The sequence below is a fragment of the Theropithecus gelada genome, chromosome 4 (genome assembly GCF_003255815.1).
Source record: "Theropithecus gelada isolate Dixy chromosome 4, Tgel_1.0, whole genome shotgun sequence".
Lineage (NCBI taxonomy): Eukaryota > Metazoa > Chordata > Mammalia > Primates > Cercopithecidae > Theropithecus > Theropithecus gelada.
In genome coordinates, this window is record NC_037671.1 from 143,397,595 (window position 1) to 143,424,742 (window position 27,148).

A 27,148-nucleotide genomic window follows, 5' to 3' on the forward strand; every position below is an offset into this window, starting at 1 on the left:
ATTCTCCTGCCTCAGCCTCCCGAGTAGCTGGGACTACAGGCGCCCGCCACCTCGCCCGGGTAGTTTTTTGTACTTTTTTAGTAGAGACGGGGTTTCACCGTGTTAGCCAGGATGGTCTCGATCTCCTGACCTCGTGATCCGCCCACCTCGGCCTCCCAAAGTGCTGGGATTACAGGCTTGAGCCACCGCGCCAGGCCAGAAAAAATATTTTTAAACATTCACTCCTCACAATTGCCCTTTATAGTGAACTGCATCCTGTTTTGGCCAGGTATTTTCCCTAAGTCACACATGGCTCCCTCTCAAGTGTGACTCTAATGTGAAAACAGCCTCTTGCGTTCAGTCAACACTAGTGGGAAAAGCTGGGAAAAAGAAAGAGATGAGAAATGAGAAATGTAGCTGAATGGTAATTCTTCCCTCAAATATTTTAAATGTCTCATTCAACAAATATTTATCAGACATTTACTATGCCCAGACACACCGCTGATCACTGGGGGTACATCAGTGAGCAAAGCGGGCAAAAGCCCCGCCCTCGTGCAGCCTGAGAAGACACGCCATGCTAAGCCACATTGGAGCCCAAAGGCAAAAGGAGAAATCAGGAACACTGATCTTGTCTTTTATTTAAAAATCCGGTAATCTGTTCATCATGAATTTGTTTTTGTGTTTTTTAAAAATATTGCGCCAAATTATTTATCTTGATTACTGAATGTTTTGGTGTCCCCTTAAATTCTGTGCCCGAGGCAAGTACCCCACTCCTCTCACCCCCGTCTTGGCCTGAGACAGATGTGGGTAGATGCTGAGGTGCACTGCCCACATTTCCAGTTGAAGATTGATAAGCCCACGTTGTCCAGCTGCTGAGTGTTGGCAGCTGACAGCTCACAGCTGAAGCCCCCTCCAGAGACTGCCTTCAGCTGCAGAGTCCCAGCCCAAAGCCATATCCCCTTCCCCAGGGCAGCCCACGGCTAATGATTGGTCAATATGGAGAGAGAAGGTCCCAGAATAAAACAGAGACCAGGTGACAATGCTTAAGTGTCAGGTGCAAGGTAGAAGCAAATGTTTCAATAAGCCACAAGGTCAGAGTGGCAGGTAGGGCAATGGACTCACAGAGATCTATAGAAATGGCTAGAATCCCTAGAGGCAAGACAGAAGGGAAGTCAACAAGGGTATTGCAGAATCTGTACCAGTGGTCTTGAAATGCAGTTCCCTGCCAGCATCTTCAGTACCACCTGAGAAATTGACAGAAACATCAATTCTCAGGCCCCAGTCCAGAGCTACTGGATTAGAAACTCCAGGGGTAGGGCCAACAATCTCCGTTTTTTTAACAAGGCCCCTAATCAATACAGTCCCAAGAAAGGAGGCGGCTGAGGGCAGCTCTGCCACTGAAAAGTCACAATTCTTCAAGCCTGGCCAACATGGTGAAACCCCGTCCCTAACAACAACAAAAAAATTAGCTGGGCGCAGTGGTGCGGGCCTGTAATCCCAGCTACTCTGGAGGCTGAGGCATGAGAATCGCTTGAATCTGGGAGGTGGAGATTGCAGTGAGCCAATATCATGCCACTGCACTCCAGCCTGGGTGACAGAGTGAGACTCCATCTCGTTTAAAAAAAAAAAAAAAAGTCACAGTTTTTTAATCAGCTTCCATACCTGAACCAGTTTTTGGACTCAGAGCCCACTGACTGGAGGAAAGGCCAGTGGTGATGTCCCTGGTCCTTGAAAGCATAACTGAAATGGACAATAGGTGGAGTTGGCAGAACACTCCCATGCTCAGATTGGCTCTTTGGCCCTTGGCAAAAGCTATCACAGTGGGAAAGAACTCCCAAGCTGCTTCCACACATCCCTCTGGGGAAGACTGCAAATTAAAAACTTCCTGGGGCAAACGGCAGAAGTTAGTGCCACCCTTAAAACCTAAAGGAAGCAGAGTGGTAGTCCCCAGCAAATGTAATTCATTAGTCTGACCCCTACACAAATCAGATTCTGGAAGATGTTAGTAGAGTACCCCAAGCTCCACCAACTAGCAGTGCCAACTGCAGGTACTGTGCCGGATGTGGCATGAGCCACAGCCTCCACCACGGCAGCTGATCTGGAAGGCGCAACTGATGTCATCTCTTTCCCCTACTATCCATTCTCAATTTCCCTCACCCTTGGTTAGTACCTATGACAGTAAAATAACTTTGATATGAGATGGCTAAAATGCTATGATAAATTGGATAAGAGGAATGTTTTGCAATTTTCAATAGGTTAGGCATCACTGAGAGATGACATTTTCATAAAGTCTTTTTTAATTTTTTAATTTTTATTTTTTTTAAAGAGTCTCACTCTGTTGCCCAGGCTAGAGCTCGATCTTGGCTCACTGCAACCTCTGCCTCCCAGGTTCAAGCGATTCTCCTGCCTCAGCCTCCTGGGTAGGAGGGATTACAGATGTGCACCACCACGCCTGGCTAATTTTTGTAATTTTGGTAGAGATGGGGTTTCACCATGTTGGGCTGGTCTTGAACTTCTGACCTTAGGTGATCCACCTGTCTCAGCCTCCCAAAGTGTTGGGATTACAGGCATGAGCCACCATGCCCCGCCATTTTCACAAAGTCTTGATGAATGTGAGGGTGTGATTCCCTGATAACTCAGGGGAACAGAGTCTACACAGATGGAACAGCAAGTAAAATGGCCCTGAGGCTGGATCATGTCTGGAATATTACAGCGCCAGCAAGGAGGTTGGTGTGCAATGTCAGAGGTAGTAGGTGGCCAGACAAGTAGGGCCTTAGAGATCATTAGAAAGACTTTGGCTTTTACCCAGAGTGAGATGGGCTGATAGAGGGTTTGAGATAAGCAACATGACCTGACTTTACCTATGAACAGGATCACTGACTACTGTGCTGGGAATGGTCTGTAGGGAGGCGGAGCAGCAGAGCAAGAAATAATGGTGGCTTGAACGGGTGTGATACAGTAACTGTGGAAGAAGTGATCGGCTCCTGGATATATTTTTAATAGAGATGCCATGGAATTTTTTAACAAATTGAATGGGAGGTATAACAGAAAGTAAATTGTCAAAGATGACAAGTTTTTGGCCTAAGCAACTGGAAGGATCAAGTCTCCATTTAATTTACCACGATGGATCAGCCTGGGAAAGGAGCAAGTTCAGGAGAATGAGAGCAGGAGTATAATCTGGAATAGGCCGAGGTTGAGATGGCCTTTAGACACTTAAGTAGAAATACTGAATAGGAGTTAGATATAGAAGTCTGGAGTTCAGGAAAGAAACCATCAGGTAAGGTGGGTGCTGAGGCCTGAAGATGGAAAGAGAATACCAAGGGCTCTGGGTCACTCAAACATTCAAGATCCGAGAGACATGGAGAAAACTGGGTAAGGAGTGGAAAAGCTGGGGAGGCTAGAAGAGATTAGTAAGGAAAATCACAGGCATATAATGTCCTGTAAACCAAGTGACATAGGATTTCGGGGAGGGGAAAGTAATCAACTTTGTAGAATTAAGTGAGATAAGGACTGCAAATCGAGCACTGAAGGTCAGTGATGACCCTGATAGGAGTTTCCATGCAGTGGTAATGGCAAAAACCCATTGGAGTGGGTTCAGGAGAGAATTGGAGACAAGGGGAAGAGCCAAGTCCTCTAAAGTTTTGCTAAAAGAGGGAAGTATGGTTGAGACAGGTGTGTTTAACATAGGACAGATACCAAGATGTTTGTATGCTGGTGGGTGGGGTACACTGATAAAGCAGGAGTGCAGAGAGAATTGCTGGACCCATGTCTCGGAGGAATGAGGAGCAAAGGGGATGGGATCTGGTAGGCAGGTGGGAGGCTTTCTTCGGCTACAGCATGAATAACCCATGTCTTGTAATGCGGAGAAGGCAGGACACACGGTGCAGACTGCGGCAGAGGTGGATGTGTGGCGGTGGGAGGCGGATGAAGCGCAGGGCAAAGTGAAGAGTTTCTTGTAGGTAATATTTTCCTCTCACTTTATGAATTAATATAGGTATCACATCATTGGCTAGCAATGTAACTTTGGTCAAGTTATTGAGTGTCTCTAAGATGCAATTACCTAATCTGTAAAATGAGGATAATATTACCTATGCCATAGACTGTTGAGAGGATTAAACAATACTTGAAAAATGCTAGGCAAATAACTAGCACATAGCAAACAACCAAAATAGATAACTTTTACCCTTTATGAATATATATTATTTTCAGTGGAGCAGTAAGTGAGGGAAGGAGTTAAGAAGCATATGTTCCAGAACCTCATCTTCTTTCAAGTAGAAAGACATTTTTAGAAAAATAATTTAAATGTTGGAGCTTTTCTCTCATTTGTAAAATAGGGTATCACCTGAACTATAAATAGTGCTGGTTGCGTGAATATTAATATTGTCATATATTAAATATGTCTTGAAAACCTTAAGTACTAATCTTATGATGATTGATATTACTGTTACGTTGTAACTAAAATTTCATTGGGGGCAAATAAGTACTTAAAATAAAAATTTCATTGCTTTTGTAACCTTTATGAAGAAGTAAGGATTAGTGGGAAGACAAACAACTGGACAGTGTCTGGCAGGGACCTTTTCGTTCAGGATGGATCGTGTTGTACAATTTTCTTTCCACTTTCACTAGTTCTTAGGGGCAAAGTCTATAAACAAGGGAGTCTCTCCAGGGATGTACTGTGCCCCAGGCAACAGCATCACTTCCCCATTCACAGAGTCCCCTCAAAGGCAGCAAGATCCCTCAAAATAGCTTTAATTCTCCTGCTGAAAAAGCAACTTAATTTCCCAGAGTGACAAAGTAAGATGAGAGGTCAAAATTGCATTACTCCTCAGTTTAAAATTATTCTTGATTGTCATTTCTCACCGTTTTAAATAGGATTAAGGCAGGCCTAAGACACTTTTGTATTTTCCTCTCCTCATACTGGATCTAGTCCCTGTTTTATTGGCAATTGTAAAGTTGAAAATCTGGAAAATAATAGATGTCGCTCTTAACCACAGAGAATATTCCTAAACATATTTCAGAGTAATACTCTTTACATACTCCCATCTACTTTGACTTTCATTTAAGTATTTTTAACCGCTATGCCATAGTTATGGTGAGCAATTTATAGATAGGAAAATGGAAGTTTGATAACTAGTGACACAATAAAGAGCTCCCTCTGTGGCCTGTGGCCTAAGCTGCACTTCTCATATAGCCAAAAGTGGCTTGCAATCCCTGTAAGGCACCTAGCTGCTGTCAGGTCAGGCATTTACATAGCTCCTTGGGAAAGATGACCCAAGTGCCTTAAAGCTCTCTTAATTCAGTCATTATAATAGAATCAATAGAAGTGGTAGAATTATAGAACCTACAACCAAAAACTCCACCCTCTGAGACTGTCTCCACCCACCGCTCAAGCAGCTGTGTCTATACCAAGTGGCCACTCTCCTCCTTACCCTCTACTCCCTTTCGAGCCAAGATGAACCCACCAAGAATCTGAACTAAAAAGCTTGAATCAGAAAGACGAAGGTGGGCGTCATCTGGCAAGGTCAGAGAAAGTCACAGCTGGAGCCAGGCCCCAAAGTAGTTCCAAAGCCAGAGGGTAGCTGGAGCAGATAAGCCTTGAGTGAGCACAGAACGTGGGGCTGCTGGGAGGAACAGGAAACTGGAACACACTCATTGAGAGAGGCAACAACACGGGACCTTGAGGACCCAGGAGAGGCTGAGGGAACAGTTTCAGTCCTGACTTTCCAGTTCTGGGCCCATGTGGCCTAGTGAGACTTTGTTTCCCGTCTTTCAGGAGACTCCCTGCTGTATCCCTACAGCAAACTTGCCTTTATTTCAGCTAGCTTCTGAGGGTTTCCTTTTCTCGGCAATATATAATAGATAGGCCTGATCCTCAGCCTTTATGGACAAGACCACTGAAGATGGCAAAGCCACACTGTTGGCTAGTTTTAGAACCCAATTCGCCTGGTTCTTAGTTTTGTTCTATTACCCAGTCTATGTATTTTTTTTTTTTTTTTTTTAATTTGAGATGGAGTCTCACTCTGTCATCCAGGAGGGAGAGCAGTGACACAATCTCAGCTCACTGCAACCTCCACCTCCCGGGTTCAAGCGATTTTCCTGCCTCAGCCTCCCAAGTAGCTGGGTCTACAGCAGCATGCCACCACACCCCACTAATTTTTGTATTTTTAGTAGAGGCGGGGTTTCACCATATTGACCAGGCTGGTCTCGAATGCCTGACCTCAAGTAATCCGCCCACTAGCAGTCTATGTATTATTGAGCACTGAAAAAGTTCAATCTCAAAATAGTAAGCAATATTCCAGCATTAGTTTGGCTTATCATGCAAACTGTAAGTTAAACCAAGTTTGTTCCCACATAAAAACACATCTGATACACATGCTTGCTTTCTGTCAGTTCACCTCCACCAAGGCATTACGATTCCAACTAAACATAAAGAAGAGTGGCCTAAAAATAATTTGCATTCACAATATATAGAAATTACTCAATATTTCTTGGTAAGTCCTGGCCCAGTATGTATATCTCATTTCCTCCCTTAAACTGTATCTTGCACCAGAGTATTCACAGACACAATTTTGTTAAATTTAGTTTAATATTTGTCAAGTTCACTTTTATTACAAATATTACCCTTAGATGCATTTTCAAGCCTTTAAGGAAGAGGTGTGGCAGTGGAACAGATACAAGAACTACTGAGAGTGTGTCATAAGGGGCAGTTGCCACCACTTCCTGTACATGTCCTCTGAGTGACAGTGAAGAGGATGTGTGTGGGTAATGGCTCCCCTTATACCTCCCCTTACACCTGCACATAGACTATGTCACATGCAAGACAGAACACTGACAGGAACACCCCAACTGGAGTGGGTACTAATGTGAGCCAGGGGGCTTTTATCTTTCTTGAACGTTAATAAGGAAAGCAAGCTCAGAGGATGATTTTGAACACTGAGGAAGATGCACTGGCTTAGCTTCCTACACTGTGATGTTAATAGGTTTGGAACCTGGTTGTTTAAGTTGCATCTGGAAGGTTCACCTGGTCCCAGGAAGTCTCTAGTGACCTAGAATTCAAGGTTGCACAGTTTCTGAACTCCTAAATATCGTGAACTGGCTAAAGGCTAGCCCTCTGCAGTTAACCTAGGATTTTCTCTAGCATTCCATTGATTAAGCAGAAAGTTAAGCACATGGAGAAGGAACAGAAATCAAGCATGCCTAGAGAATGTGTAGGTTTGTTAGAATTAAAATTTGTCAACCAAGAATAAAAGTTTAATGTTTTGGTACACCTTCAAAAAAAGTTTAAAATTTGCATTAAGCCACAGAGTTAAAGATATCAGAATAATATGTTTGTTTTGCTCATATTTCTATAAGACACCAAAAATTACAATAAAATTTCTGTTATAAATTTTAGAATACTACATATGCACTGAAAATCTTTTACAGTATCAGAAATTCCATTATCTCATATAGTTACAATAGAATTTAAATTCTGGTTTAGTCTTCTCACAAAATTAAGTATAGTTTTTATTGTGTTTAGATTAATTTTACATTATTAAAATGTTTTCAAGAAGTACATGGGGACTGAAATCAAAATATTTTGGCAACTTGATTCAGAATTAAAGGGTTTTTGTTTGTTTTTGAGACAGGGTCTTACTCTGTCACCCAGGCTGGAGTGCAGTGGCGTGATCTTGGCTCACTGCAACCTCTGCCTCCCAGGTTCAAGTGATTCTCCTGCCTCAGCCTCCCGAGTAGCTGGGATTACAGGCACCCACCACCACGCCCAGCTAATTTTTGTATTTTTAGTAGAGACGGGGTTTCACCATGTTGGCCAGAATGGTCTCGAACTCCTGACCTCAAGTGATCCACCCACCTCAGCCTCCCAAAGTGCAGCGATTACAGGTGTGAGCCACCACGCCCGGCCAAAGGTTATTTTTTACACCTCTCTTTATTGAACAGAAGTGTGATCTTTCAGACTGTTTATATTCCCCCAAGACAACCCATGTGCTTCCTTGATACACACATTAAAGACCATAGAAGAGAAAGTTTTAGTCATCATGAAATCACATCTACAAGGAAAGTAGGATACACCAGGATAAAACGTGACCTCAGGACATCAGAACATTTTCCATCTCTGAACCTACTAAACTTGACCCAACAGCAGTGGAAGAACTTTTGCCCATTGTGACTCTCCTGCACAGGAGACCTGAGGCCTAGAGTTTGGTCTCTAACACTACTGACCTTCGAAGGAAACAGAGTACGTTGGGGATGGCTGATTCCATAACATGGAGCATGAAGAAATCAAAATGGGTATGGAACATCCTGTTGTTTTCAGATAGCATGGACGCTTTTATAGAAGCATCAGAATGCTAAAAAGACATTCAGGTCAACATAAAGGGACTGTGACCAAGCTGTGAGACTGAGCATTAAATATAAGCACAGTGAGGCAGTCATAACACATAACAGTCCATGATAGAAGTTTAACATTTTAGTAAGAAGGATGTTTATACAGGTTGAATATCCCTAATCGAAAAATCCCAAATCCAAAACTTTGTGCGTACTGACATGATGCTCAAAGGAAGTGCTCACTGGGGCATTCTGGATTTTGGATTTTCAGATTTGGAATGCTCAACGGCTAAGTATAAGTATAGTGCAAATATTCCAAAATCCAAAAAAATCCAAAATCCAAAACATTTCCAGACCTAAGCATTTCAGATAAGGGATATTCAATATGTACTGGGTATTTTATTTCTTCTAATAATTATGTCTATTTAAAATATTTAGGTATGTAGTTATTTCTATCTGGGTAAGTACCAAAGAATAAACATATGGAACTGGTGATTTGGCCAAATCTTGACAGACGGTACTAAAATGGAAAATGGATTAATTGATTAGCACAAATAGGATGTTATGGTAGGCACAAATTATAACCAGGTAGAAGGTAGCATCGGCAGTCATACGCAATGACCGAGGAAGACAGACAATTCAACATGTAATTTAAAATATGAATTACTCGGTGTCCTGAAGAGACAAGGTAACTATGAAAATTAAATCTCTCATCACTAAAATTGAAACCTCTACAACCAAAATTCCCAATAATACAAATATTTTGAATAACATAACAGATCAAAATACCCTAATGACATGCCAATACATTAGGTACTGTCAGCCATGCAAAACCTAATACATAAATACTGCAAAAGATACCAAGTTTCAGACAAAAATTACTAAGAAACGGACTTAAAAATTTACCATTAAAAAAAGTCAGCTCCACACTGTGGCTTAGGTTTGAGTCACCCTTATCTAAATAATCAGACCACGCCCAGATCAAGATTCAACTGGTCAAAAACCCATTTCCATTCCTTTTCCTTTAGTTCTAGTAAGAACACTGAAACCCAGGAAAGCAATAAAGCTGAAAGATTAGGAATATAATAAGAATCATCGTATACTGGGAAGTTATTAAACAGGTGCAGAAATAATACATTTTATAATCATTGTTTATGCATATCTTTTATCAGCTGTTTAAGGTGCTTCAAACTTCAGAGAATGATACTCATTATGGCCAATCATTTCAAGACTCAGTCACACTAAACTTCTACTTACAGTTTAACATTTTTCAGAAAATTCTATTAGTGAATTTTAGAATGTGTAAATGCTTAAGAAAAATTGGATTTTCTAAATTTGTTTTCTTTGCATGAATTTAATGAAGTGAAAATTAAACAAAATACATATAGTTTTGAGTATTCCATGTCCGAAAGTCCCTTTGACAATTAGACAATCAGGTTACACATTTACACTTCAGAAGAGAAAGTCCATAATTATAGAATCCTAATAACCCTTATTAGAATCCAAAGGAATAAGTGATTTTAAAAGCACATAGAAAGACAAAGCTTGAGGTTATCTGTTCTTACCAAAAACAGTACATAATTTCCTTGGTTTTAAAGACAAGTGAATCACAACTTAGTAGGAATCACATTTCCATATTAACCAGCTGGGTAGATGAGACATGATGTTTGACTGAGACTACCACATACTCTCTCTTCTTCATTTATTTTATTTTTAGAGACAGGATCTTGCTCTGTCACCCAGGCTGGAATACAGTGGCGTGACCACAGCTCACTGTAACCCTGAACTCCTGGGCTTAAGCAATCCTCCTGCCTCAGCCTCCCAAATAGCTGGGCCTACAGGAGTGAGCCACTGTGCCTGGCCCATACTCTCTCTTCTTCTAATCACAGTATTTTACTTGGTTGAAGGTAGGTCCCCAAGAGAACAAAGAATCTGAAGCACAAAATGTCGGCTCAAGAAAGAAAGGACAACTCAGAAGGTCAGTACTTCAGAAACGTACTGTTTGACCAGCTGCCAGATCTTTAAGAATATCATGGAATTGTAAGGATGCCTCTCAAAGAAAGAAAACCGTTAGTCACATTTAACCTGATCCACACAAATCAACACAAAAATAATACTAGAAAAATAGCCTGATTTTGGCAAATCATCCAAGTGATTATTATATTCATTGTACTTAGCCCATCCCAGGTGAAAATACCAAAAAAAAAAAAAAAAAAAAGTAAAAAAAGAGTTCATCTGCCTTGTTAGATTTATGAGTGATATCTTCTCGGCATTTGCTCCTGAGTGAATGAAAGAAGAAATTAATCAAGGGAAGACCCTCTCCCCCTTAAAAACAAAACAACAAACAAAAAACAGAAAGTACTCCATTTGTAAAATTAAGCACAGCATAATTAACTCAGCTCAGATGCTGGTATCACACTGGCCTCAACTGATTATACAACTTTTTAAGTCATGAAGATTAACCTGAAATTAGAAAGCCTTATGGGGAAGCTGGTATTCAGAGTGATCCTCAATATGGCCAATCGTTCTATACATTTATAAATACCATACTGATATCGTGAAGGTCCTCTGTGGATTTGGAGAAGGTGAGATTTGACCAGAAAGCTTTTCCCAATTATGACTTTTTTCTCATCTCTTCATCCCAGTCACAATCGAATGCTTCATCACCTAGTTCTGGTAAAGTGAAGAGGGATTCTTTGGAAACAATCAGTTTCTCGGTGGACCTATGGAGCTGAAAAGATTTCCTTTTACTGACACCCACGGGAGCTGTTGTAGGAGGGGAGCTTGGGCCTCTATCACCTCGGTTCTTCCTTTCAGGAGGAGGGGATTTTGATTTGGATTCCAACGGGGGAGTAAAGCAGAAGTTTGCCAATTTGGCTAATGTGCAGGCATGAACCTTGCCGCTTTTATTACTGCCTGAAACCTCTTCCTCTTTGTCTCTCTCACAAGTAAGATGAGCACACCCAGTCTCGTTCCCAAGCTCTAATTCAGGCTGAATAATCCTTTTCTCAGGGGCACACATCACCTTCTCTCTTCGTCCGTATTTCTCTGGTGGCTGCTGCGACACCTCCTTTGTCTCATCCTGCAGCTGATCAGAGATACGGTATCCTGGGGTAGATGTCAACTTTTCTGGACGCTTCACTGGCAGGGCTGCGTCTCTTCTTGTTCTATGCTGGGAAATTTTAGGACTATGAACTGCTATTTTAGTTGCACCAGGTGACACATGGCCGTGATCTTCAAAGGAGTGGATCAGTTTTGACTTCTGTTTGAAAGTAAATTTTGCCAGCTTGGCCACAGGGGAACCTGGAGGCTTAACATTTTCAATTGCAGGCTCTTCCACTTGTGCAAGGGATTTCGGTCTCTTTCTTTTGGGTGAGTCCAGCATTCTGTCTGGCCTATGTACAGGAGTGGACTGAGGATGGGAAGGGACTGTGCACTGTGCAGGCACCCTGGTGCTATTTCTGCACAACTTCTGGGCCCTCTCCTTGCACAGCTTCTGCAGGTTCCTAGGGACATGATGAGTCAGTACTGAGTCTGGTTTATCAGCAGAGACTGCTTCAGAATCTAGTGCTAGCCTTTTTTTCTTGTTACCCTCCATATTGTCTGGCCTCCATGGAGCACCTGTCTCTCCTGGTGATGGAAGCAACTCAACATCCACTATGTTCCTTTGGCCTGGCTCACTCTTCTCCTTACCCTGAGATGTGCTGTTAGAGATCTTTGAAGCCATATTTTCTCCAGATGTTTTGGGATGAGGAGACACAAGAACAGTGTTTTTAGGTTCACTCTGATGAGTTGCCATGAAATCAAACCAATCTAAACTGTCATCTCTGCTATTTTTGTGGTCAGCTGAATGTTTCCTACTTGTTGATCTATTAGGCTCCAGATACGCTGGGGGATCTAGAACTGGGCTTCCCTCGGGGCTGCCTCCAGGAGAGGGGATATGCGTGCTACAGTTGATTTCCTGCTGTGATGAAGTTCTGAAGTTTGATTCTTCCCCTGGACCATTTCTCAAGGATCCTGGAGTAGTCTCCACCTCCAATACCGGTGGTTGGGATTGGTGCACATTCTGATTCTGTAACCTGTAGCAGAGACAAATAAATAAAACATGTCTTGAAGGGAAGAGAATTTGTGCTAACCTATTCATTTCTTTAGTCTCTGAGATACCATCTTAAAGATTTAAGTCCCACATAATTCCAAGTTAATATCAAATACAACCTCCTAGAGCAGCAGAATGAAATCATCCTTTTTAAAATCAATATACAATTTACATACTCAGATAAACACTAATTTAACCTAAAATTGTAGTAAAATAAAGAAAATGAAATGGGAGGTTTGCCTACATTTTGATCTCTCTCCAAAAGTCCAATTCATTCATTGAAGATTGTTTGAAGATCAGTGTAAAATCCTCAGCTTTATCTCTCACGTTAAATGTTCAAATACAAGACACACTTGTTGCTACCCGCACAGTAGGTGATTGCTGACCAAGTAGGTTGTTGGTTAACTTGCTCGGTAGTCAGTTTGCAGATCAAGGAACCAAAATGAAAGACTGAGGATTATTATGTCTCACATCTCTTTACCTAGTTGAGGTACTGAGTGCATCTGAGCCTTCACCTTCCTCAGGAGTCAAGAGTCTGTGATACTTCTGTACTGGTGCTCCCACTGCCCCCTCCCATACTCATATTCATGGCAGACCTCCCCAGGCAACTGTGACAATCTTTCCTGCAAAGCCCAGGCATGTTTAAACATATGTACTGGGCAGCTACTCTTTTCTCAATTTGATACAGAATTAAAACCTATTTACCTTCTATGAATGAAGGGTATGTTCAGTGACAATCATTTTAAATATCTTGGGCATATTAGAAACTGAAATATTGCCAGAAGGACAACTTTCCTTTTGTTTTTATTTTACTTTAAGTTCTGGGATACATGTGCAGAATGTGCAGGTTTGTAACATAGGTATACATGTGCCATGGTGGTTTGCTGCATCCATCATTTAGGTTTTAAGCCCCACATGCATTAGGTATTTGTCCTAATGCTCTCTCCCCCATTGCACCCCATCCCCCAACAGGCCCCAGTGTGTGATGTTCCCCTCCCTGTGTCCATGTGTTCTTACTGTTCAACTCCCACTTATGAGTAAGAACATGAGGTATTTGGTTTTCTGTTCCTGTGTTAGTTTGCTGAGAATGATGGTTTCCAGCTTCATCCATGTCCCTGCAAAGGACATGAACTCATTCTTTTTTATGGCTGCATAGTATGCCATGGTGTCATATGTGCCACATTTTCTTTATCCAGTCTATCATTGATGGGCACTTGGGGTGGTTCCAAGTCTTTACTGTTGTAAACAGAGCTGCAATAAACATACATGTGCATGTGTCTTTATAGGAGAATGATTTATAATCCTTTGGGTATATACCCAGTAATGGGATGGCTGGGTCAAATGGTATTTCTAGTTCTGGATCCTTGAGCAATTGCCACACTGTCTTCCACAAAGTTGAACTAATTTACACTCCCACCAACAATGTAGAAGCGTTCCTATTTCTCCAAAGCCTAGCCACCATCTGTTGTTTCCCGACTTTTTAATGATCACCATTCTAACTGGCATGAGATGGTATCTCATTGTGGTTTTGATTTGCATTTCTCTAATGACCACTGATGATGAGCTTTTTTTCATATCTTTATTGGCTATGTGAATGTCTTCTTTTGAGAAGTGTCTGTTCATATCCTTCACCCAGTTTTTGATGGGTTTTCTTTCTTGTAAATTTGTTTAGATTCTGGATATTAGCTCTTTGTCAGATGGACAAATTGTAAAAATTTTCTCCCATTCTGTAAGTTGCCTGTTCACTCTGATGGTAGTTTATTTGGCTGAGTAGAAGCTCTTTAGTTTAATTAGATCCCATTTGTCAATTTTAGCTTTTGTTGCAATTGCTTTTGGTGTTTTAGTCGTGAAGTTTTTGCCCATGCCTATGTCCTGAATGGTATTGCCTAGGTTTTCTTCTAGGGTTTTTATGGTTTCAGGTTTAAAATTCAAATCTTAAACCATCTTGAGTTAATTTTTGTATAAGGTGTAAGGAGGGAGTCCAGTTTCTGTTTTCTGCATATGGCTAACCAGTTTTCCCAGCACCATTTATTAAATAGGGAATCCTTTCCCCATTGCTTGTTTTTGTGAGGTTTGTCGAAGATCAGATGGTTGTAAACATGTGATGTTATTTCTGAGGCCTCTGTTCTGTTTCACTGGTCTATATATCTCTTTTGGTATCAGTACCATGCTGTTCTGGTTACTGCAGCCTGTAGTATAGCTTGAAGTCAGGCAGCATGATGCCTCCAGCTTTGTTCTTTTTGCTTAGGATTGTCGTGGCTATACAGGCTCTTGGTTCCATATGAAATTTAAAGTAGTTTTTCCTAGTTCTGTGAAGAAAGTCAATGGCAGCTTGATGGGAATAGCACTACATCTATAAATTACTTTAAGCAATATAGCTATTTTCATGATATTGATACTCCCTATCCATGAGCATGAGCATGGAATGTTTTTCCATTTGTTTCTGTCCTCTTTTATTTCCTTGAGCAGTGGTTTGTAGTTCTCCTTGAAGAGGTCTTCATGTCCCATGTAAGTTGTATTGCTAAGTATTTTATTTTCTTCGCAGCAATTGCGAATGGGAGCTCACTGATGATTTGGCTCTCTGTTTGTCTATTTTTGGTGTATAGAAATACCTGTGATTGGTGCACATTGATTTTGTATCCTGAAACTTTGCTGAAGTTGTTTCTCAGCTTAAGGAGTTTTTGGGTGAGATGATGGGGTTTTCTAATATACAGTCATGTCATCTGCAAACAGAGACAATTTATCTTCCTTTCTTCCTATATGAATACCCTTTATTTATTTCTCTTGCCTGATTGCTCTGGCCAGAACTTCCAATACTATGTTGAATAGGAGTGGTGAGAGAGGGCATCCTTGTCTTGGGCCAGTTTTCAGGGGGAATGCTTCCAGCTTTTGCCCATTCAGTATGATATTGGCTGTGGGTTTGTCATAAGTAGCTCTTATTATTTTGAGATACTTCCCATCAATACCTAGTTTATTGAGTTTTTAGCATGCAGGGGTGTTGAATTTTATCGAAGGCCTTTTCTGCATCTATTGAGATAATCATGTGGTTTTTGTCATTGGTTCTGTTTATGTGATGGATTATGTTTACTGATTTGTGTATGCTGAACCAGCCTTGCATTCCAGGGATGAAGCCGACTTGAACATGGTGGATAAGCTTTTTGATGTGCTTCTGGATTCAGTTTGCCAGTATTTTATTGAGGATTTTCACATCAATGTTCATCAGGGATATTGGCCTGAAGTTTTCTTTTTTTATTGTGTCTCTGCCAGGTTTTGGAATCAGGATGATGTTGGCCTCATAAAATGAGTTAGCGGGGAGTCCCTCTTTTTCTACTGTTTGGAATAGTTTCAGAAGGAATGGTACCAGCTCCTCTTTGTACCTCTGGTAGAATTTGGCTGTGAATCCATCTGGTACTGGGCTTTTTTTGGTTGGTAGACTATTAATTACTGCCTCACTTTCAGAACTTGTTATTGGTCTATTCAGGGATTCAACTTCTTCCTGGTTTAGTCTTGGGAGGGTGTATGTGTCCAGAAATTTATCCATTTCTTCTAGATTTTCTAGTTTATTTGCACAGAGTTGTTTATAGCATTCTCTGATGGTAGTTTGTATTTCTGTGGGATCAGTGCTGATATCCTCTTTATCATTTTTTATTGTGTCTATTTGATTCTTCTCTCTTTTCTTCTTTGTTAGTCTGGCTAGTGGTCTATCTATTTTGTGAATCTTTTCAAAACACCAGCTCCTGGATTCATTGATTTTTTTGAAGGTTTTTTTTTGTCTCTATCTCCTTCAGTTCTGCTCTGATCTTAGTTATTTATTGTTTTCTGCCAGCTTTTGAATTTGTTTGCTCTCGCTTCTCTAGTTCTTTCAATTGTGATGTTAGAGTGTCAATTTTAGATCTTTCCCGCTTTCTCTTGCAGGCATTTTAGTGCTATAAATTTCCCTCTGAAGACTGTTTTAGCTGTGTCCCAGAGATTCTGGTAAGTTGTGTCTTTGTTTTCATTGGTTTCAAATAACTTACTTATTTCTGCCTTAATTTCGTTATTTTCCCAGCAGTCATTCAGGAGCAGGCTGTTCAGTTTCCATGTAGTTGTGCAGTTTTGAGTGAGTTTCTTAATCCTGAGTTCTAATTTGATTGCACTGTGGCTGAGAGAGTGTTTGTGATGATTTCTGTTCTTTTGTATTTCCTGAGGAGTGTTTTACTTCCAATTATGTGGTTGATTTTAGAGTAAGTCCTATGTGGTGCTGAGAAGAATGTATATTCTGTTGATTTGGGGTGGAGAGTTCTGTAGATGTTTATTAGGTCCACTTGGTCCAGAGCTGAGTTCAAGTCCTGAATATCCTTGTTAATTTTCTGCCTCATTGATCTGTATAATATTGACAGTGGGGTGTTAAAGTCTCCCACTGTTATTGTGTGGGAGTCTAAGTTTCTTTGTAGGTCTCTAAGAACTTGTTTTATGAATCAGGGTGCTTCTGTATTGGGTGCATATATATTTAGGATGGTTAGCACTTCTTGTTGCATTGATCCCTTTACCATTATGTAGTGCCCTTCTTTGTCTTTTTTGATCTTTGTTGGTTTAAAGTCTGTTTTATCAGAGACTAGGATTGCAACCCCTGCTTTTTGTTGCTTTCCATTTGCTTGGTAAATATTTCTCCATCCCTTTATTTTGAGCCTATGTGTGTCTTTGCACGTAAGATGGGTCTCCTGAATACAGCACACTGGTGGGTCTTAACTCTTTATCCAATTTGCCACTCTGTGTCTTTTAATTGGGGCATTTAGCCCATTCATGTTTAAGGTTAATATTGTTATGTGTGAATATGATCCTGTTATCATGACACTAGCTGGTCAACTTGCACATTAGTTGATGCAGTTTCTTCATAGCATCGATGGTCTTTACAATTTGGTATGTTTTTGCAGTGGCTGGTATCGGTTTTTCCTTTCCATTTTTAGAGCTTCCTTCAGGAGCTCTTGTAAAACAGGCCTGGTGGTTACAAAATATTTCAGCATTTGCTTGTCTGTCAAGGATTTTATTTCTCCTTCACTTATGAAGCTTAATTTGGCTGGATGTGAAATTCTGGGTTGAAAATTCTTTTAAGAATGTTGAATATTGGCCCCCACTCTCTTCTGGCTTGTAGGGCTTCTGCAGAGAGATCCGCTGTTAGTCTGATGGGCTTCCCTTTGTAGGTAACCTGACCTTTCTCTCTGGCTGCCCTTAACTTGTTTCCTCCATTTCAACCTTGGTGAATCAGATGAGTATATGTCTTGGAGTTGCCCTTCTTGAAGAGTATCTTAGTGGTGTTCTCTGTATTTCCTGAATTTGAATGTTGGCTAGTCTTGCTAAGTTGGGGAAGTTCTCCTGGAAAATATCCTGAAATGTGTTTTCCAACTTGGTTCCATTCTCCCCATCACTTTCATGTATACCCATCAATCGTAGGTATGGTCTTTTCACACAGTCCCATATTTCTTGGAGGCTTTATATGTTCCTTTTCATTCTTTTTTTTTTTTTCCTAATCTTGTCTTCATGCCTTATTGTATTTTCTTTTCCTAATCTTGTCTTCATGCCGTATTGTAAGTCGATCTCCAATCTCTGATATCCTTTCTCCGGCTTGACTGATTCGTGTACTGATACTTGTGTATGCTTCATGAAGTTCTCGTGCTGTGTTTTTCAGCTTCATCAGGTCATTTATGCTTCTCTCTAAACTGGTTATTCTAGTTAGCAGTTCCTGTAATTTTTTATCAAGGTTCTTAGCAACCTTGCATTGGGTTAGAACATGCTCCTTCAGCTTGGAGGAGTTTGTTATTACCCACCTTCTGAAGCCTACTTCTGTCAACTTGTCAGTCTCATTCTCTGTCCAGTTTTGTGCCCTTACTGGAGAGGAGTTGCAATCATTTGGAGAAGAGGCATTCTTGTTTTTGGAATTTTCAGCATTTTTGCACTGGTTTTTCCTCATCTTTGTGGATTTATCTACCTTTGATCTTTGAGCTGATGACCTTTGGATGGGGTTTTTGTGTGGGGGTCCTTTTTGTTGATGTTGATGTTTTCGCTTTCTGTTTGTTAGTTTTTCTTCTAACAGGCCCCTCTTCAGCAGGTCTGCTACAGTTTGCCAGAGGTCCACTCCAAACCCTGTTTGCCTGGGTATCAGCAAAGATTGCTGCCTGCTCCTTCCTCTGGAAGCCTCATCCCAGAGGGGCACCAGCCTGATGCCAGCCAGCGCTCTCCTATATGAGGTGTCTGTTGACTCCTGTTGGGAGGTCTCTCCCAGTCAGGAGGAAAGGGGGTCAGGGACCAACTTGAGGAGGCAGTCTGTCCCTTAGCAAAGTGTGCTGGGAGAATCCTCCTAGTTAGGATTAGCTGCTCTCTTCAGAGCCGGCAGGCAGGTAAGTTTAAGTCTGCTGAAGCAGCACCCACAGTTGCCCCTTTCCCCAGGTGCTCTGTCCCGAGGAGATGGGAGTTTTATCTGCAAGCCCCTGACTGGGGCTCCTTTCTTTCAGAGATGCCCTGCCCAGTGAAGAGGAATCTAGAGAAGTAATCTGGCCCACAGCCACTTAGCCGCGCTGTGGTAGATTCCACCCAGTCCAAACCTCCTGGCCCCCTTGGCACTGTCAGAGGAAAACCACCTACTCAAGCCTCAGTAATGGGGGACACTCCTCCCCCTACAAGCTCGATCATCCCAGGTCGACTTCAGAATGCTGTGCTGGCAGCGAGAATTTCAAGCCAGTGGTTCTTAGCTTGCTGGGCTCCATGGGAGTGGGACACCCTGAGTGAGCCCACTTGGCTCCCTGGCATCAGCCCCCTTTCTAGGGGAGTGAATGCTTCTGTCTTGCTGGGGTTCCAGGTGCCACTAGGGTACGAAAAAAACTCCTGAAGCTAGCTCAGTGTCTGCCCAAACTGCCGCCCAGTTTTGTGCTTGAAACCCGGAGCCCTGGTGGTGTAGGCTTGTGAGGGAATCTCCTGATCTGTGGATTGCAAAAACCATGGGAAAAGCATAGCATCCAGGCTGGGTAGCATAGTACCTCACCACTTCCCTTGGCTGGGGGAGGGAAGTCTCCTGGCTCCTTGTATGTCCAGAGTGAGGTGACGCCCCACCCTGCTTCTGCTCGCCCTCTGTGGGCTGCACCCCCTGCCTAAGCATTAGTCCCAATGCAATGAACTGGGTACCTCAGCTGGAAATGCAGAAATTACCCACCTTCTGCATTGATCTCGCTGGGAGCTGCAGACCACAGCTGTTCTTATTCGGCCATCTTGCCAGATCTCATATTTTCATTTCAAATTTCCATTTGGTCATGAGGGAGGATGACTTTCTAATAAGGACTGTAGTTCCCTACAAGTAGGTCCTTTAGAAGCCCTTCCTGACAACCTAGAAATGCCTTTTTCTTATAAAGTACAATATGATCCCTCTTCTATGCACTCACTTTGGAAAGATATTATACCAGAAAGCAGATGAGTAAGTTATTCTAAAATTCATGTATAATCATAGAAAATATAAGGAAATACCTTATATTTAAATATATTTAAATACATTAAAATGTTAATTGTACATATCTCTGAGAAATAAGATTACATGTGATTTTTTGTTTTCTAATTTCACTGCTACTTATAAAAAACATGCATTACCTTCATAATCAGAAAAAGGCCCCCACAATTATTGTAAACATATTGAGTTACATTCATTCATAGTAGGTTTGCAAGTATCAGTAAGCAAACCCATGTTCGTTTTTACTAATTTGAGTTACAACCAAACAAAAAAGCAAATAACTTTCAAAATTACTACTACCTAGCATACTTTTCAGCATCAAATTGAGGTCAGGGATACTGATAATTGTTAAAATTCTATAAAAATCTCCTAAAAGATGAGAATAAGTTAGGGTAGACTAAGTTAGCCCTATTATTTCAGTCTCTCTCTCTCTTTTTTTTTTTTTTTTGAGATGGAGTTTCACTCAATCTCAGCTCGCTGCATCCTCCGCCTCCCGGGTTCAAGCAATTCTCCTGCCTCAGCTTCCTGAGTAGCTGGAATTAGAGGCACCCGCCAACATGCCCAGCTAATTTTTGTATTTTTAGTAGAGACAGCGTTTCACCATGTTGGCCAGGCTGGTCTTGAACTCCTGAACTCAAGTCGACTGCCCACCTTGGCCTCCAAAAGTGCTGGGATTACAGGTGTGAGCCACTGTGCCCCACCTGCATTCTGTTTTGAGGTGGATAGAATGGCCGAGTCAGACTGTCACCAGTATAAAGTATAAAGCATTTTCTGGAAATAAAGCATGATAAAACTATAAATGGTTTCATTATAATTATCTCCTTAAGGAACAGAGAACTCTTTCCAAAACAGTAAAAACCCATATGCTGGTTGGGTTTTTTCTCACTTGATAAGATTGGCATTAGATTGTGTCTTGGAGGTAATTCACTTTCATTTGCACAGTACCTGGTTTTGTTGCTTTCAGGAGGATCAACATCAGAACATGCCTCTACATTATAAATACATACCAGTAGAAAATAACATTTTAAGGCAGAATCCTATCTTTTAGATTGTCAAATACTCTCACTTCTTTCCTTTCTTTCCTCCAGGAGGGTCATTTTAAATTTGGGAAGTCTAATTGCCATCTTTCTAACACATAACAACGATTCTGAGCCTCACTTTTTCTTCTTTTCTGAATGCAGCACACGTCAGTTTCTGGTAGCTTAGATCCATCAAAATGAGCAGCCTCTCCAAAAGCAAAGCCAAGCCCAGGAGTGGCTTGAAAAGAATCAGCTACATCAAACCATAAACAACCCAAAGGAATAACTTTGGTCTAGGCACGATGCTCTGGATCATAAAATGAGCCAGGAGACCAAAAGAAAGAGGGGTGAATTTTATACAAAGTGCAAGTTTACTGCAGTCTGGCACCTGGCTATTAGCAGGATAATGCCCATCCCCACCCTTCCCCAGGAAGGCTGTGCTGAAGTTTCAAAAATTAGAAAGAGAAGGCTGCTGTGAGAAGGAAAAATTCTCAAGGTTTTTTAGTTTAGTTTTGTTTTGTTTTAACGTAGTCAACAATCTCAATGTGGTCCCCACATTCTTGGCAGCTGTTTCACTTTCTCATGTACTTCATTCACTAGACCCCGGCTTTGAGACCAACACCAGTAAGAGCTGCAGGTCAATTATTAAGCCATTTACACTGATCATGAAGACACCAAAAACTGGATAAACTTGCCATTCCTCACTCCTATTTCTCAGGCTCACACTCAAAGCCTAGGTTTTTGGAAGTCCACATATTTCGGGAGTATAAAGTTTGGGCAAAATTTTTTTGGTCGAGTCCACATTTACACGAAGGCGTGTGACACGTTTTTTCCCATGTGTCCTCCTTGTCTCTTAGTCACATTTTAATGAGTCATTAGAAAGGTAAGTTTTGAAACGTTGTTTCTGTCATTGCTGAGTTGTTATCTCAAGATAGCCAACACAATGTGGAGCAAAGACAAGCTATCCCCACCAAGCCTGCCTGAATGTCTGATACCCAGAAAAGTGAACACTAAAACACTGGTGGGGGTGGTATTTGCGGTCACTGAGTTTTGGAGCAGTTGATTATACAGCAGTACATAACTGAAACAGTCCCCTACAGATAGTATCTGCCTGTCCTAAGAACTTACTGACCCAACACCTGATAGATAGATTTTTCCACTTAAGGCACACTTCCTTTGTTTCACTAAATGCCAAACAAGGATTTTCCATTATATGCCTTTCTGGGTTTTCATTCCTCACCTTTCAAGTCTTCTAAGCTCTTCACTCAAGAGGTTCTGCAGCTCTAGCTTTTCCAGAATAAGTTCACACTGTCTCTGATACTGCTCTCCAGGGTTTTCAGGAAAGGAAGTGTGGAGGGCATTCACACCTCCCAGCAGTGCACCTCCCTGAAGGGGTGAGAACATACCAGGAGAGTCACCAGGCCAGCCTGCATAGCAGTAAGTACACTCTAGGGACCAGCAATCCCCGGGGGCTAAGACCGCCCTTTACACCCCTATGTTGAGTATGAAAATCACTTGGGGGCCTTTTTCAACTTTCTAGAGTTCACTCCCCCAGTTCTTGGTGGCAATCATCGCTTTAGGAAGCTATACTGTCACTGGTGGGCTATGAACATCCCTTGGGTGTGTTGAGGAAAAAAAAAGGATCGAGGCCCACTACTCTACATCAATGGGCCAAAGCAACACCACCCATGCAGCAGACGTCTCCAGGACACTGTTTCCTCTTCGTTTAAATGGTTACCTTTGGATCTAGTTCCAGGAATCACTAGGTCTAGAATATGATCATTTTAATAACTTTTGATATGTTAATAAAGTGTCCTTTTTTTAAAAAAAAGAAAGTTTGTAATTAGGATAAAAATTAGGTACACAAAATATCCTTACCTGCATTGAGGACTCCATGACTGACACCACCGTAATAGCATCTTCCAGAGTCACAGTATCACGAAACATCAGGCGAGCATGAGCTAAGAAAACAAAGCACATTTGTTTTTTAGGAATATCTGAGGTGAGAAATGTAATTCTCTAATCTCCTCCTCCACGCCATTTGTATTTTATGAATGAGCTATTAATAACAAAACAATTTTACTAGAACAAGCACAAAAGTCAACATTCAGCTAGCTTTCAGGTTGTTTCTATGAAGAGCCTAATCCTTCTGTGTAGCCCACACAATTCTGTATATTTATATGAAAAAGTAATCTGGGCTCCAGCAAAGAAAGGGGCTATATAAACATACATTTAATATTCAGCAACTTTAGTCCTCACTTTCTAGTCTTTTATAAAACTACACAAAATTAAAACTCATTTTTCATATCTGGCACTCCTCTTTATGATCTATGAGCTTTTCAAAGTTACCAAAGAAGCAATTCTAAACTCTGAGTTTTTCTTGCCCTAACACTAGCTATAAATCCTTGAAAAAAGAAAGTCCATTTGTTTTACAGTACTTTTTATTAAGCTTGTATTATTTTATTATTCAGTTCATGTGAATTCTTTTTTTATATTTAAACAAAAGCTAAAATGTAAAAGCCAATGTTAGAAGAAAAGAATTAAGATACATGTTAGCTACATGTATGTATGTAATGGGGCAGGGCATGGCATTGTCAAGTTGGTTGTTATAACGACAGGGGTGGACTGCAACTGGCAATTACTGAGCAAGAACCAGTGATGCTACATGGGAAACAATTCCAAACAAGAAACTGTCCCGGCCGGGCGCGGTGGCTCAAGCCTGTAATCCCAGCACTTTGGGAGGCCGAGACGGGCGGATCACGAGGTCAGGAGATCGAGACCATCCTGGCTAACATGGTGAAACCCCGTCTCTACTAAAAAAATACAAAAAACTAGCCGGGCGAGGTGGCAGGCAACTGTAGTCCCAGCTACTTGGGAGGCTGAGGCAGGAGAATGGCATAAACCCAGGAGGCGGAGCTTGCAGTGACTGAGATCCGGCCACTGCACTCCAGCCTGGGCCACAAAGCGAGACTCCGTCTCAAAAAAAAAAAAAAAAAAAAAGAAACTGTCCCACTCAAAATGCTAATAGAGTTGCCACTGAGAAACAAAATATCAGAAATGAGGCTTTCTAAGTGAATGGTATATTAAGTTCTAGGAGGTCCTGAGAAGCACAAAGATTCCTCTTTCTTAATGACACCACATTCCAGTCAATACTCATCACCTGTCCTCAGATGAGCAGCGATCTCATGGCTCAGAGCCTTTATTTTTAAGTGACTAGGAGCACCTTAGAGTGGGGGTTATTCTCATTCATCTTTGAATCCATGGTGCCAAGCCCCTTGCCTTGCACACAGGCAGCATTCAATACAAGCGTCATTTGCTGAATGAAATAGACCTTCTGCTAATCGTATCAAGCTTTCCAACAGGCGAATGGTGGTCCGGGCAGCGTTCCGGGAATCACTCTGCCTTTGCATCTGGTAGTACCGAAGAAGAACTTGATTGCCCACATCAGACAGTGTGGGCTGCAGATTCCTTATGAGGCAGAAATAGGTTTTCATCTTTTCCATGCTCCAGAGCTTCTCTGATTTGCTTGGGTAACCTGTATATATCAGGTGTTGGGTCAGTAAGTTCTTAGGACAGGCAAACATCTCATTTTAAGGATTTTTATAAAGTTCTGGTACTTATTTGTTAAAAGTAACCTTCATGTTTTGTGGTTGTTGAAATCTAGACTTGTCTGCATAGCACACAATTTTAGAAAAGAACAGTCTTATGATCTAAGCTTAATAAAGGTAAGCTTCCCACCTTTATTAAAAATTATTCAGAATAATTCTGTTCTGCTCAGTAATCAATAATATTCGAGTAAACCTATTCTTTTTTTTTTTTTTGAGATGAAGTCTTGCTCTGTCGCCCAGGCTGGAGTGCAGTGGTGCGATCTCTGTTCACTGCAACCTCTACCTCCTGGGATCAAGCAATTCTCCTGCCTCAGCCTCCGCAGTAGCTGGGATTACAGGTCTGTACCACCATGCCCAGCTAATTTTTGTATTTTAGTAGAGACGGGTTCTCACCATGTTGGCTAGGCTGGTCGTGAACTCCTGACCTCAGGTCATCCACCTGCCTCAGCCTCCCAAAGTGCTGGGATTACAGGCGTAAGCCACCACGCCCGGCCTGAGAAAATCTAATTTAAAGAGAACCCTACATTTAGACATTTGTTTCATATTCATTCTGGTTTTCTTTATGTGCAAGAGGCGAGCGGTAATTCCGTATCATAAGGTTGCCCCCTTTCATTATAAGGGACATATTTACAAACAACTTTATTCTCATTAGTGGCAGGTAGAGAAAGGCCCTTTTCCTTCAACTCAGTATTCTGAGGCCCTGTAAGTGGCTCCTTTCACTGCTTTCTGTCTAAGCTTTTCTCTATTGCCTGGTACTACATAGCCTACCTTGGGTATTTATTTAATTTTCTTGAAAGGGAATTTCTTTAAGTTATAGCTAATCTCTCTTTGTTACTTTGAATGCTTTGTCTGTCTTCACATACCTTTATTTTCCAAGATAAAGGAGGAAATGATACGATCCCAGTCTTCATTCTTGGTATCAAGCAAAATCAGGATCAGGTCAAATCGACTTAAGAGTGGGCTGCCGAGAGCAATGTTCACAGACACGGACTCCTGGGGGTCGTACTGGCCTTTGGGGTTCGTTGCTGCCAGGATGGTGGTCCTTGTGTTCAGCTTGCACACGAGGCTGCCAAGAGAGACAGTACAATGCACTGACTGTGAGGTTCAGATAAAATGCAAGATTACAGCTGTTAATAAAATGGGGCTGCTCTTGCACCTTGAAAATCTACGAACTCCTATGAAAGAAAATGTTGAATGACAGGAGATATCACAAACATCAACTTCCAACAAAGTATACTGAAACTATTCTACCTTAAAGAGAAGTAACTGTTCAATAAACACTTTTTATGCCCCTGCTATGAGCAGACTGCTCTGCTAAGTGCTAAGAAGTATCCAAAATTAAACCAAACTCTTCTTAAGGGGCTTGCAATCTACTAGCTATAATGTAATACAAGGCAGAATATGGTTAAGTTCTAAAAGAATAAAGTTCCCAGGGGAAATAGGGATGATGTGTATTCATCTATGTGGACAGAAAAGATGAACAGAGAAGCACTGTGAAGCAGCTTTTGAACTGAGCCTTTCAAGACATCTGGACATTTTTAGGTGGAGAAAGACATGCATTTGCAGAGGGGGTGATGGTAGAGAGTGAGGATGACTCTGGAGAATAGTGACTGGTTGAAGCAAAAACTTTCTGTGTATTCACTCATTTTGTTTTGTATTCTGTGTATTCACTCATCATGTTTTCTAAACATGAAAGAAACAAAAAAGGGAAAGAAAGAGGGAGGGAAAGGAAATCAGAAAATATAAGGATTGATTTGGCATTGAGGTTTTGAGGAGCCATTGTGAAGGGAAGTCTGATGAGGACTGGGTTGGTGGGTGGGTTGGACAGGGTAGGACTGTGGGCAGGAGGCAGGGTAGGGCTCTAGTATAATGGTCCAGTAGAGGGGCAAGGTAGTCCTAAATGGAGCATGGCAGGATAGGGATGGATGTGACATAACTTAGATATTGTTTTTAAACTAATTAATGATGGGTTAGTTCTCAAAATAATGTGACATATTCACTGGTAATAACAAATGTAAAAATTGGAATCTGTAAATTTGTATGTTCTGCACTTGATGCCCATTTTTAGTTATTGTGGGATGTCTGCCTCCCAAGTCACAGCCCTATGACATCAGCTACATGTGTTACATTTGTTAATCCCTGATCTATTTCTAGCTAGCAGTTACTTCATTCCCTGAGGCTGAAAATGTTTGAGAATCTTTATTTGTGGCAAGTGGCATAAGAAGACACTCATTAAATAAGTAAGAGAAAGATAAACAAGGCATTTTTACCAAAAACTAAACTCCCTTTTAAAAAATTAGTGACAAGGAAAAATTCTGGACGGTCCACATCTTATAATTTATGTGTCAAAACGGCTTTTGTAAAGACAGTTATTTAGAACTTGGAATATAAGTTGCCATAGAACAATGTAATACGCGGTTCCTAAGAAACCCACAAAAGCACATTTAACCCACACTGAAGTGAGACTATTTGCATTTCTTATTTAAAAATGTCCACAACACTGGCAATGAAACAAAATACAATTGCATATGACATAATTTTTATAAAATTATTTTTAATGCGAGGTCAAATGAATTGGTCATTCTTCCTCTCTCTGACCAACCAATATTTATAGGCCATTTCCTTTCTGCAAAAAGCTGTACTGAGAATC

The 27,148-nt window shown here is 41.3% G+C and overlaps 1 protein-coding gene across 1 annotated transcript in view; it reads right to left on the reverse strand.

Moving 5' to 3' along the window:
- Positions 1-9,559: 9,559 nt before the first annotated feature.
- The window catches only part of MCM9 (minichromosome maintenance 9 homologous recombination repair factor), a 120,604-nt gene continuing 103,015 nt past the window's right edge, over positions 9,560-27,148 (reverse strand). The window contains exons 9-13 of the mRNA XM_025383234.1: positions 25,362-25,564; positions 24,222-24,425; positions 22,769-22,851; positions 22,131-22,276; positions 9,560-12,383 (exon numbers count right to left, since the gene is read on the reverse strand). Of these exons, the coding sequence (XP_025239019.1) occupies positions 10,919-12,383; positions 22,131-22,276; positions 22,769-22,851; positions 24,222-24,425; positions 25,362-25,564 (2,101 nt within the window). The 3' untranslated portion in view covers positions 9,560-10,918. The remainder of the gene's footprint in view (positions 12,384-22,130; positions 22,277-22,768; positions 22,852-24,221; positions 24,426-25,361; positions 25,565-27,148) is intronic.